This window comes from Scardinius erythrophthalmus (assembly GCF_964197995.2).
Source record: "Scardinius erythrophthalmus genome assembly, chromosome: 1".
NCBI classification, from domain to species: Eukaryota; Metazoa; Chordata; class Actinopteri; order Cypriniformes; family Leuciscidae; genus Scardinius; species Scardinius erythrophthalmus.
Genome location: NC_138221.1, coordinates 5822435 through 5834751, shown reverse-complemented (window position 1 = coordinate 5834751; position 12317 = coordinate 5822435). Strand labels below are relative to the sequence as shown.

General features: G+C 42.6%; 1 protein-coding gene across 4 annotated transcripts; it reads left to right on the top strand.

Annotated features, from left to right (window-relative positions):
* The first annotated feature begins 9637 nt into the window (after positions 1 to 9637).
* On the top strand, positions 9638 to 11568 carry LOC308689978 (extracellular superoxide dismutase [Cu-Zn]-like). Of its 4 annotated transcripts, XM_081364148.1 has the most exons (3): positions 9739 to 9833; positions 10149 to 10278; positions 10785 to 11568. In XM_081364148.1, exon 3 carries the CDS (start codon positions 10800 to 10802, stop codon positions 11451 to 11453), a length of 654 nt encoding a protein of 217 aa, XP_081220274.1. In that variant the 5' UTR covers positions 9739 to 9833; positions 10149 to 10278; positions 10785 to 10799; the 3' UTR covers positions 11454 to 11568. The 4 variants fall into 4 exon arrangements, with proteins under 4 accessions (XP_081220272.1, XP_081220273.1, XP_081220274.1 ...); XM_081364146.1 differs by lacking the exon at positions 10149 to 10278 and having other exon boundaries at positions 9638 to 9833; XM_081364147.1 differs by lacking the exon at positions 10149 to 10278 and having other exon boundaries at positions 9655 to 9838.
* The last annotated feature ends 749 nt before the right edge of the window (positions 11569 to 12317 follow it).

Genomic DNA, 12317 nt, shown 5'->3' with positions numbered 1-12317 from the left:
TTTCAGACACAGCTAAGGAAGTATCAGCAAAAGATTACTAGATTTCTAGCCCTTGCATTAGCTTTACTACTAGATATATTTATGGAGATGAAAAATAATAAGGCGCCCTGTACAGCTATGATCAGCTTTTCGGCCGAGCATTCAATGTTGTTACGCTGCAAGCTGATGGTTCGTTGCTGCCGCGCTCTATCACTCGCACACCATAAAGAGCAAATTGTTTTTTAATGTTTCAATTTCGTGATTAAAATGACATAATTAGGAAGCGGATAATTTCTTCATAAACAGCTCATTATGACTCAATGTTAGAATGCTGCACCTACACTCGATAGTGTGAATAAGATCAGCGCAACGCAGACCACTGCATTGACAGGGTAAAACACATGATCTGTCTACGGCCAGGGCTCAGCGGAAGATAGAAAATGCCGGTCCAGCGCTGATTGAGGATTTAAATTCGAAAATAAAAGACAGTTTGACATCTTTTTTCTCACATTCTGCATTTTTTCTCGCATCTATCCACTACCTGCTAACGTTAGTGCACTGCACCCGAGCAAGCACACTTTGCAGTTCCTCCGGAAATGCATTTTTCTAGTTATATTTTATTTACTGACAACAATGAGAAATATTAATAAATTAGTAAAAGAATGAATGAAAGTCACCATCACACAATAAACAAATGCATATACAAGTCAACACATGAAACAAAGCTTTATTCAAACTACAATCATGTATGTAGGCTGAAGGCGCTGAGGTTGTTGCGTGTTGTGTTGTGCTTCACAATCTGAGGCAATAAGGGCAGGTGGAGTGATGCAGGGTCTCGTAAGGGCAGGTGGAGTGATGGAGGGACTCATCCATGGCACCATCTCCAGGATTCAGCTCTGGTCTCCTCATCCTCAGTGCTCAAACCAGCCTGCTGACATTTCAGATTCTACAAAATGCACAAACATAACACAAAAGCAGTCATTTTAACCACACAATGTCATATGATTTCAGTATTATTTAGAAGACAAAACCACTTTTTTTCACAAAGCCGCCATCATCTTCCCTTGCAGGTCCTGCTCCACCACAAAAGCTGTGCAGCTAATGCACAGAAATCAAGAATCAGAAAAGTGCTGTAATAGCTCTGTTTGAAATTACAATAATTAGTTGTTGTTATTCATTTCTGTGGTATACTCACTCAAAGCCTTTGATGGCAGCATTCAGCTTCATGAGCCACTCTCCACCGGATAAAAACACATCTGTTCATCTGACCCTGTAACATCCAGACAAGATTCACATTACCTCTGTCATTTATGAGCTTGTTTTAACTTTTTATCCAACATAAATGTTCCTCAATTTATCAACAGTACTAATGGACAAATAAAATAGATAACTTATGTTTAGTTACTTTATAGATTTGTTCTACATAATAGCACACATTCATCACTCAGATGTCTATTTCATGTTGTGATGTGCTCTTCTGCAATACTTACCGAAGATTTTACTGTCAGAAGTAAAAAAACATTTAAAATAAGCGTCCGATTGTGCCTGTTTCCCCGTCAACGGCCTCACAAGCGCCTCCAGATGAAGCGGTCCGACAAACCGACCCCTCCGGCTGCCCAGAGCCATTCCTGACCCTCCGGTCGGAAAAAGGAGAGCTCCTCTGCTTCCTCAAGGTTGGGACAGACCGCGCAAGCGTTTCTGCCCACCTCCCAGCTCTCCTTTCCTTGCCCTGTCACCTTCGCCACTCAGAGTGTCTCGAAGTGCAGGCCATTTTTCACCATCTCTACTCAGCCCGGCGCGGGAGGAAGGAACGCTTTTTGCTTTCTCCCCTCACCCCCGACACTCTCTATAACTGCCGGTCGCATCCTCGGAGGCACTTTTCGCTTTCCTCCGGAGCGGGCGGACCTGGTCACCATGACCCCAGCATCGATGCCTCCCATCACGTGTCAGGACGCCAAGGGCTCTCCTGCACAGTCAACTTCTCAACCTCACAAACGTCAACACGGCACCCTCACTCAGGTATGTCGTCTGCATTACAACATCCCTCTTCCTCTTTCACATTTCTTTCAAGAATGGGAGCGCTTACCAGGGGTATCGTCTTGGGTTCTTCGCACAGTTCGGTTCGGCTACACTCTTCAGTTTTGCCGCAATCCCCCTTGTTTCAACGGGGTCTTTCCTACCGTAGTAGACAGCGCCACTCAGGCTTCTGTACTTCAGCAGGAAATTTCATCCCTCCTTCTCAAAGGAGCAATAGAAGAGGTTCCTTCAGGGGCCCTCCGGGCCAGCCTTTCGCCTACTGAAGGTATCGCGCAGTGGCTTTCGAGCCCTGTCAGTTTGGCGGGACCCTCTTTTTCTTTGGAAAGGGGTCAGCATGGGTGCGGTATTTCGTCACCAGATGATTATGACGGATGCCTCTCTCACCGGCTGGGGAGCAGTTTTCGAGGGCAGACCAGCGTGTGGGGTTTGGACTGGCGAGACTCTCTCTTGGCACATAAACTGCCTGGAGTTAAGAGCCGTTTTTCTAGCTCTGCATCATTTTCTCCCTCTTCTGGAGGGACACCATGTAATTGTCAGAACAGACAACATGGCAGTGGTGTCTCATGTGAACCGGCAGGGGGGTTCTCGGTCGCCCTGTTGTCTCAGAGCAGATTCCTATCTCTGAGAGCAGTCCATGTCCCAGGGGTTCTGAACCTCACAGCAGACTTTCTGTCGAGGCAGAAACTCAGATCGGGAGAATGGATGTTGAACCTCCAGACAGTGGCCCTGATCTGGGAGGTTTTCGGAGAGGCGGAAGTGGACCTCTTTGCATCTCAAGAGTCGTCCCAATGCCCGCTGTGGTTCTCCCTGAGTCCCCCGGCTCCATTAGGGATAGACGCGTTCGCTCACCCTTGGCCAACGCAGAAACTCTATGCCTTCCCGCCCATCAAACTGATCCAGGCGGTCTTGGCCAGAGTGAGAGAGAGCGGAGTCAGCCTCCTCCTGGTAGCTCCGTTCTGGACGTCTCAGCCATGGTTTTCGGAGCTAATTCCTCTGCTGGAATCTTCCCCCTGGAAGATCCCAGTCAGGGAGGACCTGTTGTCCCAGCTGCAGGGCAGGATATGGCATCCTCGCCCAGACATGTGGAAGCTGTATGTTTGGCCAATCAGAAGCCATTAGCATTAAGTTCTGATCTCCCAACTGACGTTCAGGAGACCATTGCGAGTGCTAGAGCCCCTTCTACAAGGAGGCTATATTCTTCCAAATGGAAGGTTTTTGAGGCATGGTGCTTAGCACATGATAGGAGTCCAGTTAACTGCCCTGTTGGTTCAGTACTGGAATTCCTGCAGGAGAAGTTTGCTTCTGGAGCAGCTGCTACCACTCTCAGAGTTTATGTCGCAGCTATTGCAGCACATAGGGAATCGGACGAGATTCCCCTGGGGAAACTAAGGTTAGTTTCGGCCTTCATGCGTGGGGTTAAGCGCCTGAAACCGGCTCGCTCCCCTAGAGTTCCCTCATGGGACCTTTCTATTGTCCTAGAGGGTTTGACGAAGGCCCCCTTTGAGCCCTTGGAGTCAGCTCCGGAGCGGATTCTGTCTCTCAAGGTTTCTCTTTTGTTGGCTTTGTCCTCATTAAAGCGGGTAGGAGACTTACAAGCTCTTTCTGTTAGCGAGTCTTGCTTGGACTTTGCTCCTGGCTTGGTCAAGGTTTCCTTGAGGCCGAGACCAGGGTATGTCCCCAAAGTTCTTTCCACAACTTTCGCAGGTGGTTAACCTTAACGCTTTCCACCCTCCTCCATTTTCTTCTGAGGAAGATAGGAAGCTTAACTTGCTCTGCCCAGTTTGTTCTCTTAAGATATATGTAGACCGCTCAGGCGGTTGGAGGAAATCTAACCAGCTTCTGGTTTGTTTCGGTGCTGGCCGCCGTGGGCTTGCTGCATCAAAGCAGAGGATTTCTCACTGGGTCACAGAAGCTATCTCGTTGGCTTACGAGGTGCGTGGCTTGCCTTCACCTCTTAGCATTAGAGCACATTCCACAAGTGTGGCATCTTCTCAAGCTCTTTTTAGAGGAGCACTTTTGGAGGACATTTGTGTTGCGGCAGGCTGGTCCTCTCCGCACACTTTTGTAAGGTTCTATAATTTGGATCTTGACATGACCCCGGGTTCCCAGGTTCTTTCTGTTTGAACTCATCTTGGTCGTTGTCTCTTTATGTACCAGTCATTGAAAGCGCTCTAGCTTGGCGAGTTTGGTTGTCCTTGTCCCACTGCGCTATCCGCAGCGCTGAGTGAACCTATGAAAGAGAACGTCTCTGGTTACTTACGTAACCTATGTTCTCTGAATAGGGAACGAGATGCTGCGTTAGCTGCCAAGCTCCTCGCGCTGCTGACAGTTTTCTTTTCGGCAGAGAAATCTGAGGAGCAGATGGCGAGCGCGAATATGTAATGATGCGACGTAAGAGCGTCGGGGCGGAGCCAGATTGCGCGGGCGCCAACAGCCTATGAATTGGCGTGATTCTATAGGGCTTCAGACAATCGGCACATTCAGAGAATATCCCACTGCGCTATCCGCAGTGTCTCGTTCCCTATTCAGAGAACATAGGTTACGTAAGTAACCAGAGACGTTTTCAAAGCTTTTTAACAGTTATAGCGCCACCTATGGTCCGATCTCCATACAATTGTGCATGCTTCTTTACAATGTTATTTCACATATGCTCACCAATTTTCGTTAAGTTCTGAGTTTTTGTTTAGGATTTATAGGCTTTCGAGTGATATTTGCCACGCCCATTTTCTAAATGACCGTGTTATAGCCGTCCAAATGTAAAAGTTCAAAAGTTTTAGCACTTTGTGCTTGAACCCCTAATAATGGCTCGTCCATGTTCACTTTCGTTCAAACATTATGGACCATGGCAAGCAGACTTTGGGACAAAAGGAGAACTAAAACGAGGATCAATATCGGCGTGGTGTTTTGGAGATGCCACAAACTTCGACTTGACAGAGGCGTCTTGCATGTACTTTATTAGACAGCTGAGCAAATGTACATAAAACTAATCAATGTCATATAGCTCAACATGATGAAATGTTAGAATATGATCAGTATGTTATTCTAATGTTCATCTAGCTTACTGCTAGTCTCATACAGACAAACAAACGCATAGAATAACATTATAACTTTCAACACACTCAAATGCAGTTTAGTGTGATAGTGTAGACCAAGTGAAACAGCTCTGCGTTACCTCACAAGTTTAATTCACCAAATAAACTGACTTGTTAACCCTTTTCCACCAAGGCAGTGTTGGTGCTGGTTCAGAGCTAGAGCCTAGTTTCAAATGGGTTCTTTGTTTTTCGACAGCCAGAGCACCAGCTCTGAACCAGGAAAAGTGGTTCTTAAGTAGCACCAAAACATTGCTGGTCTAGAAGTAAGAACCGCTTGCGTCAGGGCCTGGGGACGGGGTTACCGTGACCAACAAGACGAACAGAAACTTGTGACCGCCATTTCTCAAATAGCAGCTAATCGAGCTAATAACAGCTTGATTGTAATCTCCGTCTATGCAAGTTATGGTCGAGCTGCACGAACACGTTGGATTCGCCGTGTTTGGATGCCGATGTACAGTAGGTTCGCAAAGCCATGAGCATCAATAGTAACGCAATGACCTCCATTGTTGATGGAAGGCTTGTTCGAGATGCATCGGAGCGGCACGGACCAATCGGAGCTGCGGGAGTGTTTGGAGAGCATACGAGTCCTTGTGCTTTTGGATTGCTTTCGCCGTGCTTTGATGTCATGAGCCGATCGGTCTGCGAGAAGCCGAACCATCTCGAACAAGCCTGGTGTGTTTGTGTTTGGCGCTGCCACGCTAGCATTGCTGGGCAACATGAGATGTATACAGTGACCTTGTGTTTGGCAAACCGGATCTTAGAGAGCTCGTCAGACGAACCAACTCCGGACTGGCAATACTGTAGCTCTGGCTCTGAACTGGCACCTGGTTCATGCTGGTGGAAAAGGGGTATTTGTGAGTATTAATTCAACACTTGCGGGTAGATCAGTAGAATGAAATGTCCTTATTCCTTTATATCCGCAGGACTCGCATGTGGCTCTGATATCTGTCTCTCATTGGCAATGACGACAAGTTCCATAATTCCGCTTATGCGTCATCAAGCCTTATGGTTAGCAAGCCTGGTTAGTACCTGGATGGGAGACCTCCTGAGAAAACCAGGTTGCTGCTGGAAGAGGTGTTAGTGAGGCCAGCTGGGGGTGCTCACCCGTGGTCTATGTGGGTCCTAGCACCCCAGTGTAGTGATCGGGACACTATACTGTCAAAGAGCACCATCCTTCCAATGAGACGTTAAACCGAGGTCCTGACTCTCTGTGGTCATTAAAAGTCCAAGGATGTCCTTCGAAAAAGAGTAGGGGTGTAACCCCGGCATCCTGGCCAAATTTGCCCCTTGGCCTCTGTCCATCACGGCCTCCTAATCATCCCCATATACTGATTGGCTTCATCACTGTCTCCTCTCCACCATTAAGCTGGTGTGTGGTGGGCGTTCTGGCCCAATATGGATGCTGCACATTGGTGGTGGTTGAGGATATCCCCCCTTCCATGTAAAGCGCTTTGAGTACCCAGAAAAGCGCTATATAAATGTAACGAATTATTATTATTATTATTATTATTAAAATGTAGATGCAGAATATAACACTTTAAAATATGGACACAATTTAAGTTCATCTACAGTGTTTAGAGAAAACAGACAGAAAAAAAGTTTTACAATATGGTTACCATTTAAAATGTTGAATTTCTTATTGAATTTTTGTTAGCCTATTTGTTGTTGCATGTGTTGTAGTTCCATTTGTAATATGTTGTAGAGTTCATTAAGATATCTGATATTCAACTTTCATAAAATTTCATGTCAACACAACATGTTCTAGTTGTTTTGAACTTTACACATGCATTGAGTGAACTGATGAGTATTACTCATCATAGCCCATCTATGTGCTTTTGGGTCTGTTAAATATGCTGTGGTATATGTTTGTGTGATGTGTTAATAAATCATGTGTTTTTAAGATCCAGGATCATTTTTGATAAATTAGGGATGGGTCACATTAACTGAAAAGAAATTTGTCCCGAGTGCATGATCTCAAAATGTTTATTGGTATATACCTTGCACATATCAACTGTATTCAAAATGAAATATTAAAGTCGGACCTTAAAGTTAACATAATAAAAGTTAAGTAATAAAAAGAAATAAACATCTAGGTACTGTATCTATCTAAATAACAAGTAGGGATGTCCCGATCCGATCACGTGATCGGAAATCGGGCCCGATCACGTGTTTTCAGACTCGATCGGAATCGGACGTTACCTCCCGATCAGGACTCGGATATATATGTATATATATTCTCATTATTTTTTAACACATCTATAGTTATGCGGTGGCACAGAGTTACGCCGGTTTCACACTGCACGCGTTAGCAGAGTGTAAGCAGCGCAGGAGCAGTTCATAAGGTGAGCAGGGGCAGGACACGCGCGTTTTGCTTTCACACTGGCAGCTTTTGTCACGCGCGGCTGAACCGCAGGTTGTGTAGGGCAGGTTACAGACAGAGTAGGCCTACTCTATAATGGATAAGTTGGCATTGCTTTTTTCGTTTTCAAATACATTTAAGAGAAAAGACTTGTCAAGAAGCTTATTTTATTAATAATTTCATATAACTTTTTGTTCATCTTTGTTTTTATTGTTATGGCAACAAGTTTGTTTTTGGACATTTGTTTTCTTTTTAAATTGCTGTTGGTCATTTGATTGACTGTTTAAAACACAATAGATATCATCAATGCACTTTTTGGATAAAACTGCGGTGTATTTTGGCCATGATCAATGTATTGTCACTTTAATTCAGCAAAAGCGGCGCAGCAAAAATAAACTCGGCGCCGAAACGATCGCGGCACTGCTGCTCTGCTCTACTACGCACTGCCGTGCTGCGTCTCGCGCGGTGTGAATGCTCTAAAGCCTGGTTTAATCTGTTAACATGAGCGGCGAAAAAAAATACGCACTGCACGCTCTGCTAACAGTGCAGTGTGAAACCGGGTAAGAGTTAGGAGTGCAGTTCCTAAAAGCACATTACTGGCTTTGCAAACACTGTAGCACTTTTATTTTTTATTTGTTCACATGCCTGCCGGGTATTTTAAGTTGAGGTGCTATTTGTTTATATATTAGACTTTTTTATATTTACTGTTGCACTAAAGTCCAAAAGTGAAGAATTTATTTATTACTTGATTGTTCAAGCTACCTCACAGAAGTGCTCTGTTTGTTAACAGAGTTGTTGAATGTTAAAATAAGGTGAATTAAATAAAAAATAAGGAACATCCTGGATCTGTTTTTTCGCTCTTCTTTATTCTTTTTTTTATGTATTAAGAATCGGATCGGGAATCGGTATCGGCAGATACTCAAAATCAAATGACTCGGACTCAGACTCGAGGGCAAAAAAACCTGATCGGGACATCCCTAATAACAAGTGTCCCACTTTACCTGCATTCAATCTACTAAAAGGGGATTTTAACATCGATGCCATAGAAGAATCATTCCCTCAGAAATTTGTACTTCTGCCTTCAAAGACAAGTACAGTGTTTCAGTACTTTTAACAACTTTCCTAAACTCTTAACGCACCAACACACCTACAACACACAATTGGCAAAACAGTTTATTTCATGCTCAAAATCACACACTGTAAACTAAACTCCAACACTAATTTTCTAAATACAATAATACACTATGCCTACCAGAACACTGCAAACATGTCTCCAAATCAAATCATTTTTCAAAACACTAACATATGTAACATAGCTGTCCAACAGGAAGATTTAGTCAATCATAGCACAATGTCATAAAAACACTAACATCAGATGGAATTACAGAAACTGCATTATTGTATACGTGTCAGGTCTGCCCTCATACAACAGACAGTATATTGTATTGATCATAGATTGTGTTTTGCACTGCAGTTTCTTTTGAAGCCTCTCTACATTTTTGTTTTGTTGGGTTTACTGTTGGTTTTTTACTGCAGAAATTCAATAAAAAAAGACCCATCTCAGAGTGCTTTATAGAATGTACGGTTACAGTATACCATATGGTCATGCGATTGAAAGAACCTCAACACCTGAGTGTGTTTCCTAGATGGGAATCAGCTGTGATTTATATTATTGCATAATTGTTTCTCAGTAACAATAGGATAAAATACAGGGGATATATTTGGGTTTCAATTCACAATATAAACAGCTGTTTACCTTGACTTTAGCCTGTAAGGTTCAGAACATGGTGTTATCTGTTCTGACACACATTGTTTAAAGCATCGGTAAATTTGGCAGTAAAAATCCATTGTTTTGGTCTTGTTTGAGCTTGTGTGTAAAAGAAGTTCAAGCATTTTAAATTTGTGTTAATTGTATGCATTTTGTGTTAAAGCAACGAGAAATGTGTTAATAGTATAGGTTACATAGACGGATGTAGTGCTAACTAACCGTGTTAAGAGTTTTGGAAAATTGTTAAAAGTATTGAAAAATCTGTCATAGCAATCGTAAAAAAAAACTATAGCAGTACTTCTTTTAATAAACACAAAACACTGGAGAACACATTGTGCAATGCAAGACAAAGAACTGAATAAACTGAGTGCTATATATAAACAGGCAAACAAAGGGAGCTAAATGAAACACAGGTGAACTTAATTAGTGACTAACAGACTATCATGGTTAACTTGTAGCTCAACATGAGTTCCTATAAGAGCAACCAAAAGGAACATTCTCTCAACCCCAGGTCAGGACTGCAGACGGATTAAGTGTTGTAGTATTTTTGTGACTGCAATATTCAGGCTCCACACGGATTGAGGACAACTTTTCAGCTGTACGGTAGTGCACCTTTGCTGTTTTAGGCTGGTTTTGTTTTTGTTTTCTCCATTCCATTTTCTCCATCAACTGACTTGATTTAGTACAACTAAAAAAAGTTTAAGCAAAAGTATAGATATTGTCTTTTATTTTACCTGTCCTTGTGAAAAATATCAGAATCAGAAAATCTTAACTTTATATTTAATATTAAATAACATGAAGGCTACAACAGATCAAATTAAGTGTACTTTAAAGCACAACAAAAAGATTGTCAAAACATAATGTACTTTAAAGTAAAACTCTTAGTTTGGCATTATTTTCTTTTTTTTTTAAGAGTACATGTACTTAATGTCACTCCTGCCAGCAGAAGCCCTATCATGGCCACCAGAGGGCACTTCTCCCTAGACCTTTTCCATTTCCATGAACCTTTGCCTGGACTCATTTTAGTGTGATTACATCCACCTGTATGTCATTGGTTTGTATCATAGGAACTTTGGCTGGCAGGTGTGACGCTTATGAAAGTGTGTGTGTGTACACTTAAGTGGCTTTTTATAATTCATCAGTGCTATTATCTGCAAGTTTTATTTATTTTTATTTATTATTATTATTAGTGTAATTTCAAGATACTACAGGTACACATCCAATACCAATAAGCTAATTTTTTATTTTATTATTTTCACAAGGCTACATAGCAATTCAAAAATTATAGTTTTCTAGACAGCAACATGGTGTCGGCCCACATCTGGTACACCTGGATTACACACGGCCCAGATGTGGGCCGGGTCTGGTTGCTGTCTGGGTTCTTGTATGGTTTTTCCATTGCAAACTAATCTGGTTGTGCTATGCAACTTGTGTACCTAATGCAACTTCCATTCTCAAAGCTCCCTGCAACAAAGCTTTGACCTTTTATCAAAAATATTACTTTCTTAAACCAATGGCATGATTTCACTGAATCCACTTTTCATTGTAGGCTTTAAAGATCAACATGGAGAAAATCATCCTAATATTCCCTCTGATATTGCTGGTGCTGCATATACAAGGAGGAGAGTTCCACAAGGAGGAGTGTTTGCCTGCCGAAGCTCCACAGCCGGAAGTCGTGGAGTTCGACAACACCATCTATGCCACTTGTGAAGTAACTCCCAGCCCCAATTTGCCACGTAACCAGCCAAAGATCTTTGGGCAAATCCTCTTCAAGCAGGTCTTCCCCAATGGAGATTTAGAAGTGAAAATCAACCTCCGTGGTTTGCCTGCCATCGATCGTCAAGAGCGTGCCATGCACATCCATCAGTATGGAGACCTCAGTCAAGGCAGCATCACTGTTGGTCCTCATTATAATCCAAACGGCGTTGACCACCCTCATCATCCTGGAGACCTGGGCAACTTTGCTTCCGAGAAAGGAGTTATAAGGCAGTTCCTGACGCTTCCAGACGCCAAGCTCTTTGGGCCTTATTCCATTCTGGGACGTGCGGTGGCGGTTCATGAGAAGGAGGATGATCTGGGAATGGGTTCAGATGAGGAGAGTAAACTCAGTGGGAATGCTGGACCGATAATTGCTCTCGGTGTGATTGGTATTACTACTCCAAGTCTGTGGCAGAAGACTGAAGTGCCCCCCAAGAAACCATGTGGAGGAAGGCACTGAGAGTCAAAGATGAGGGAGTCTGATATGGTGGAAGGGCAGATTCAAATGGGATAATCATGATTTTCCTTGTGTATTCTTTGTATGTGTCCTACATTAAAGTATATTTCAGAACCTGAACATTCCCATGTTTTTTTTTCTTGGTCTTTTCAGAGGCTTTTTGGCCAAAGCTTCCAATAGTAAATGCACTCTTAAAAATAAATGTAGGGTGACTGCAGGCAAAGTGGGCCGTTTAGTTTGATTTACTGTGCTCAATGGGTTAACACTTTCTGAGCATGACAATGGCCTTTAATTAAAGATACACTATTTCTTTAAATAATACAATGGTTTAGGTTGATGCAATATGACACTGGAGGGTGTGGCTAGATCTCAAGGGAGGACACCTTTATTGTTCAAGGTAGACATAACCTCTGACATAAGATTTTATTTTTGAAATTATAAGGTTTCTTGCTAAATGTCAACAAATGGGTATATTATTCTGACAGTTTGTTAGTACAGTTAACAAGGAATCAAAATGCAAAAAAATGTCTAGGTTTTCTTGTAAGGTGTTTAAAGCTAGAATATGTAAGATTTTTGTAATAAAATAACCAAAAATCACTTGCAAAGTGTGACATATTTCCTGCAGTTGTGTACTTCCAGTATCCCAAAAGTTCCCAAAGATTCTTAATTTCAGAGAAATTCCCATTTTAAATCAAAGCTGCAAGCAGCATTTATCGGGGTTCAAACATTTAAAGCCTTTAAGCACAAATGCATAAAAAGACATTAAAGCTATGGTCTACGATTTCAAAGATTGTTCATTATTAATAACCTCGTTTAGATGCTGGTTATGGTTCTACAGTACAATCCTAACAATATGAAGAGAAAAAG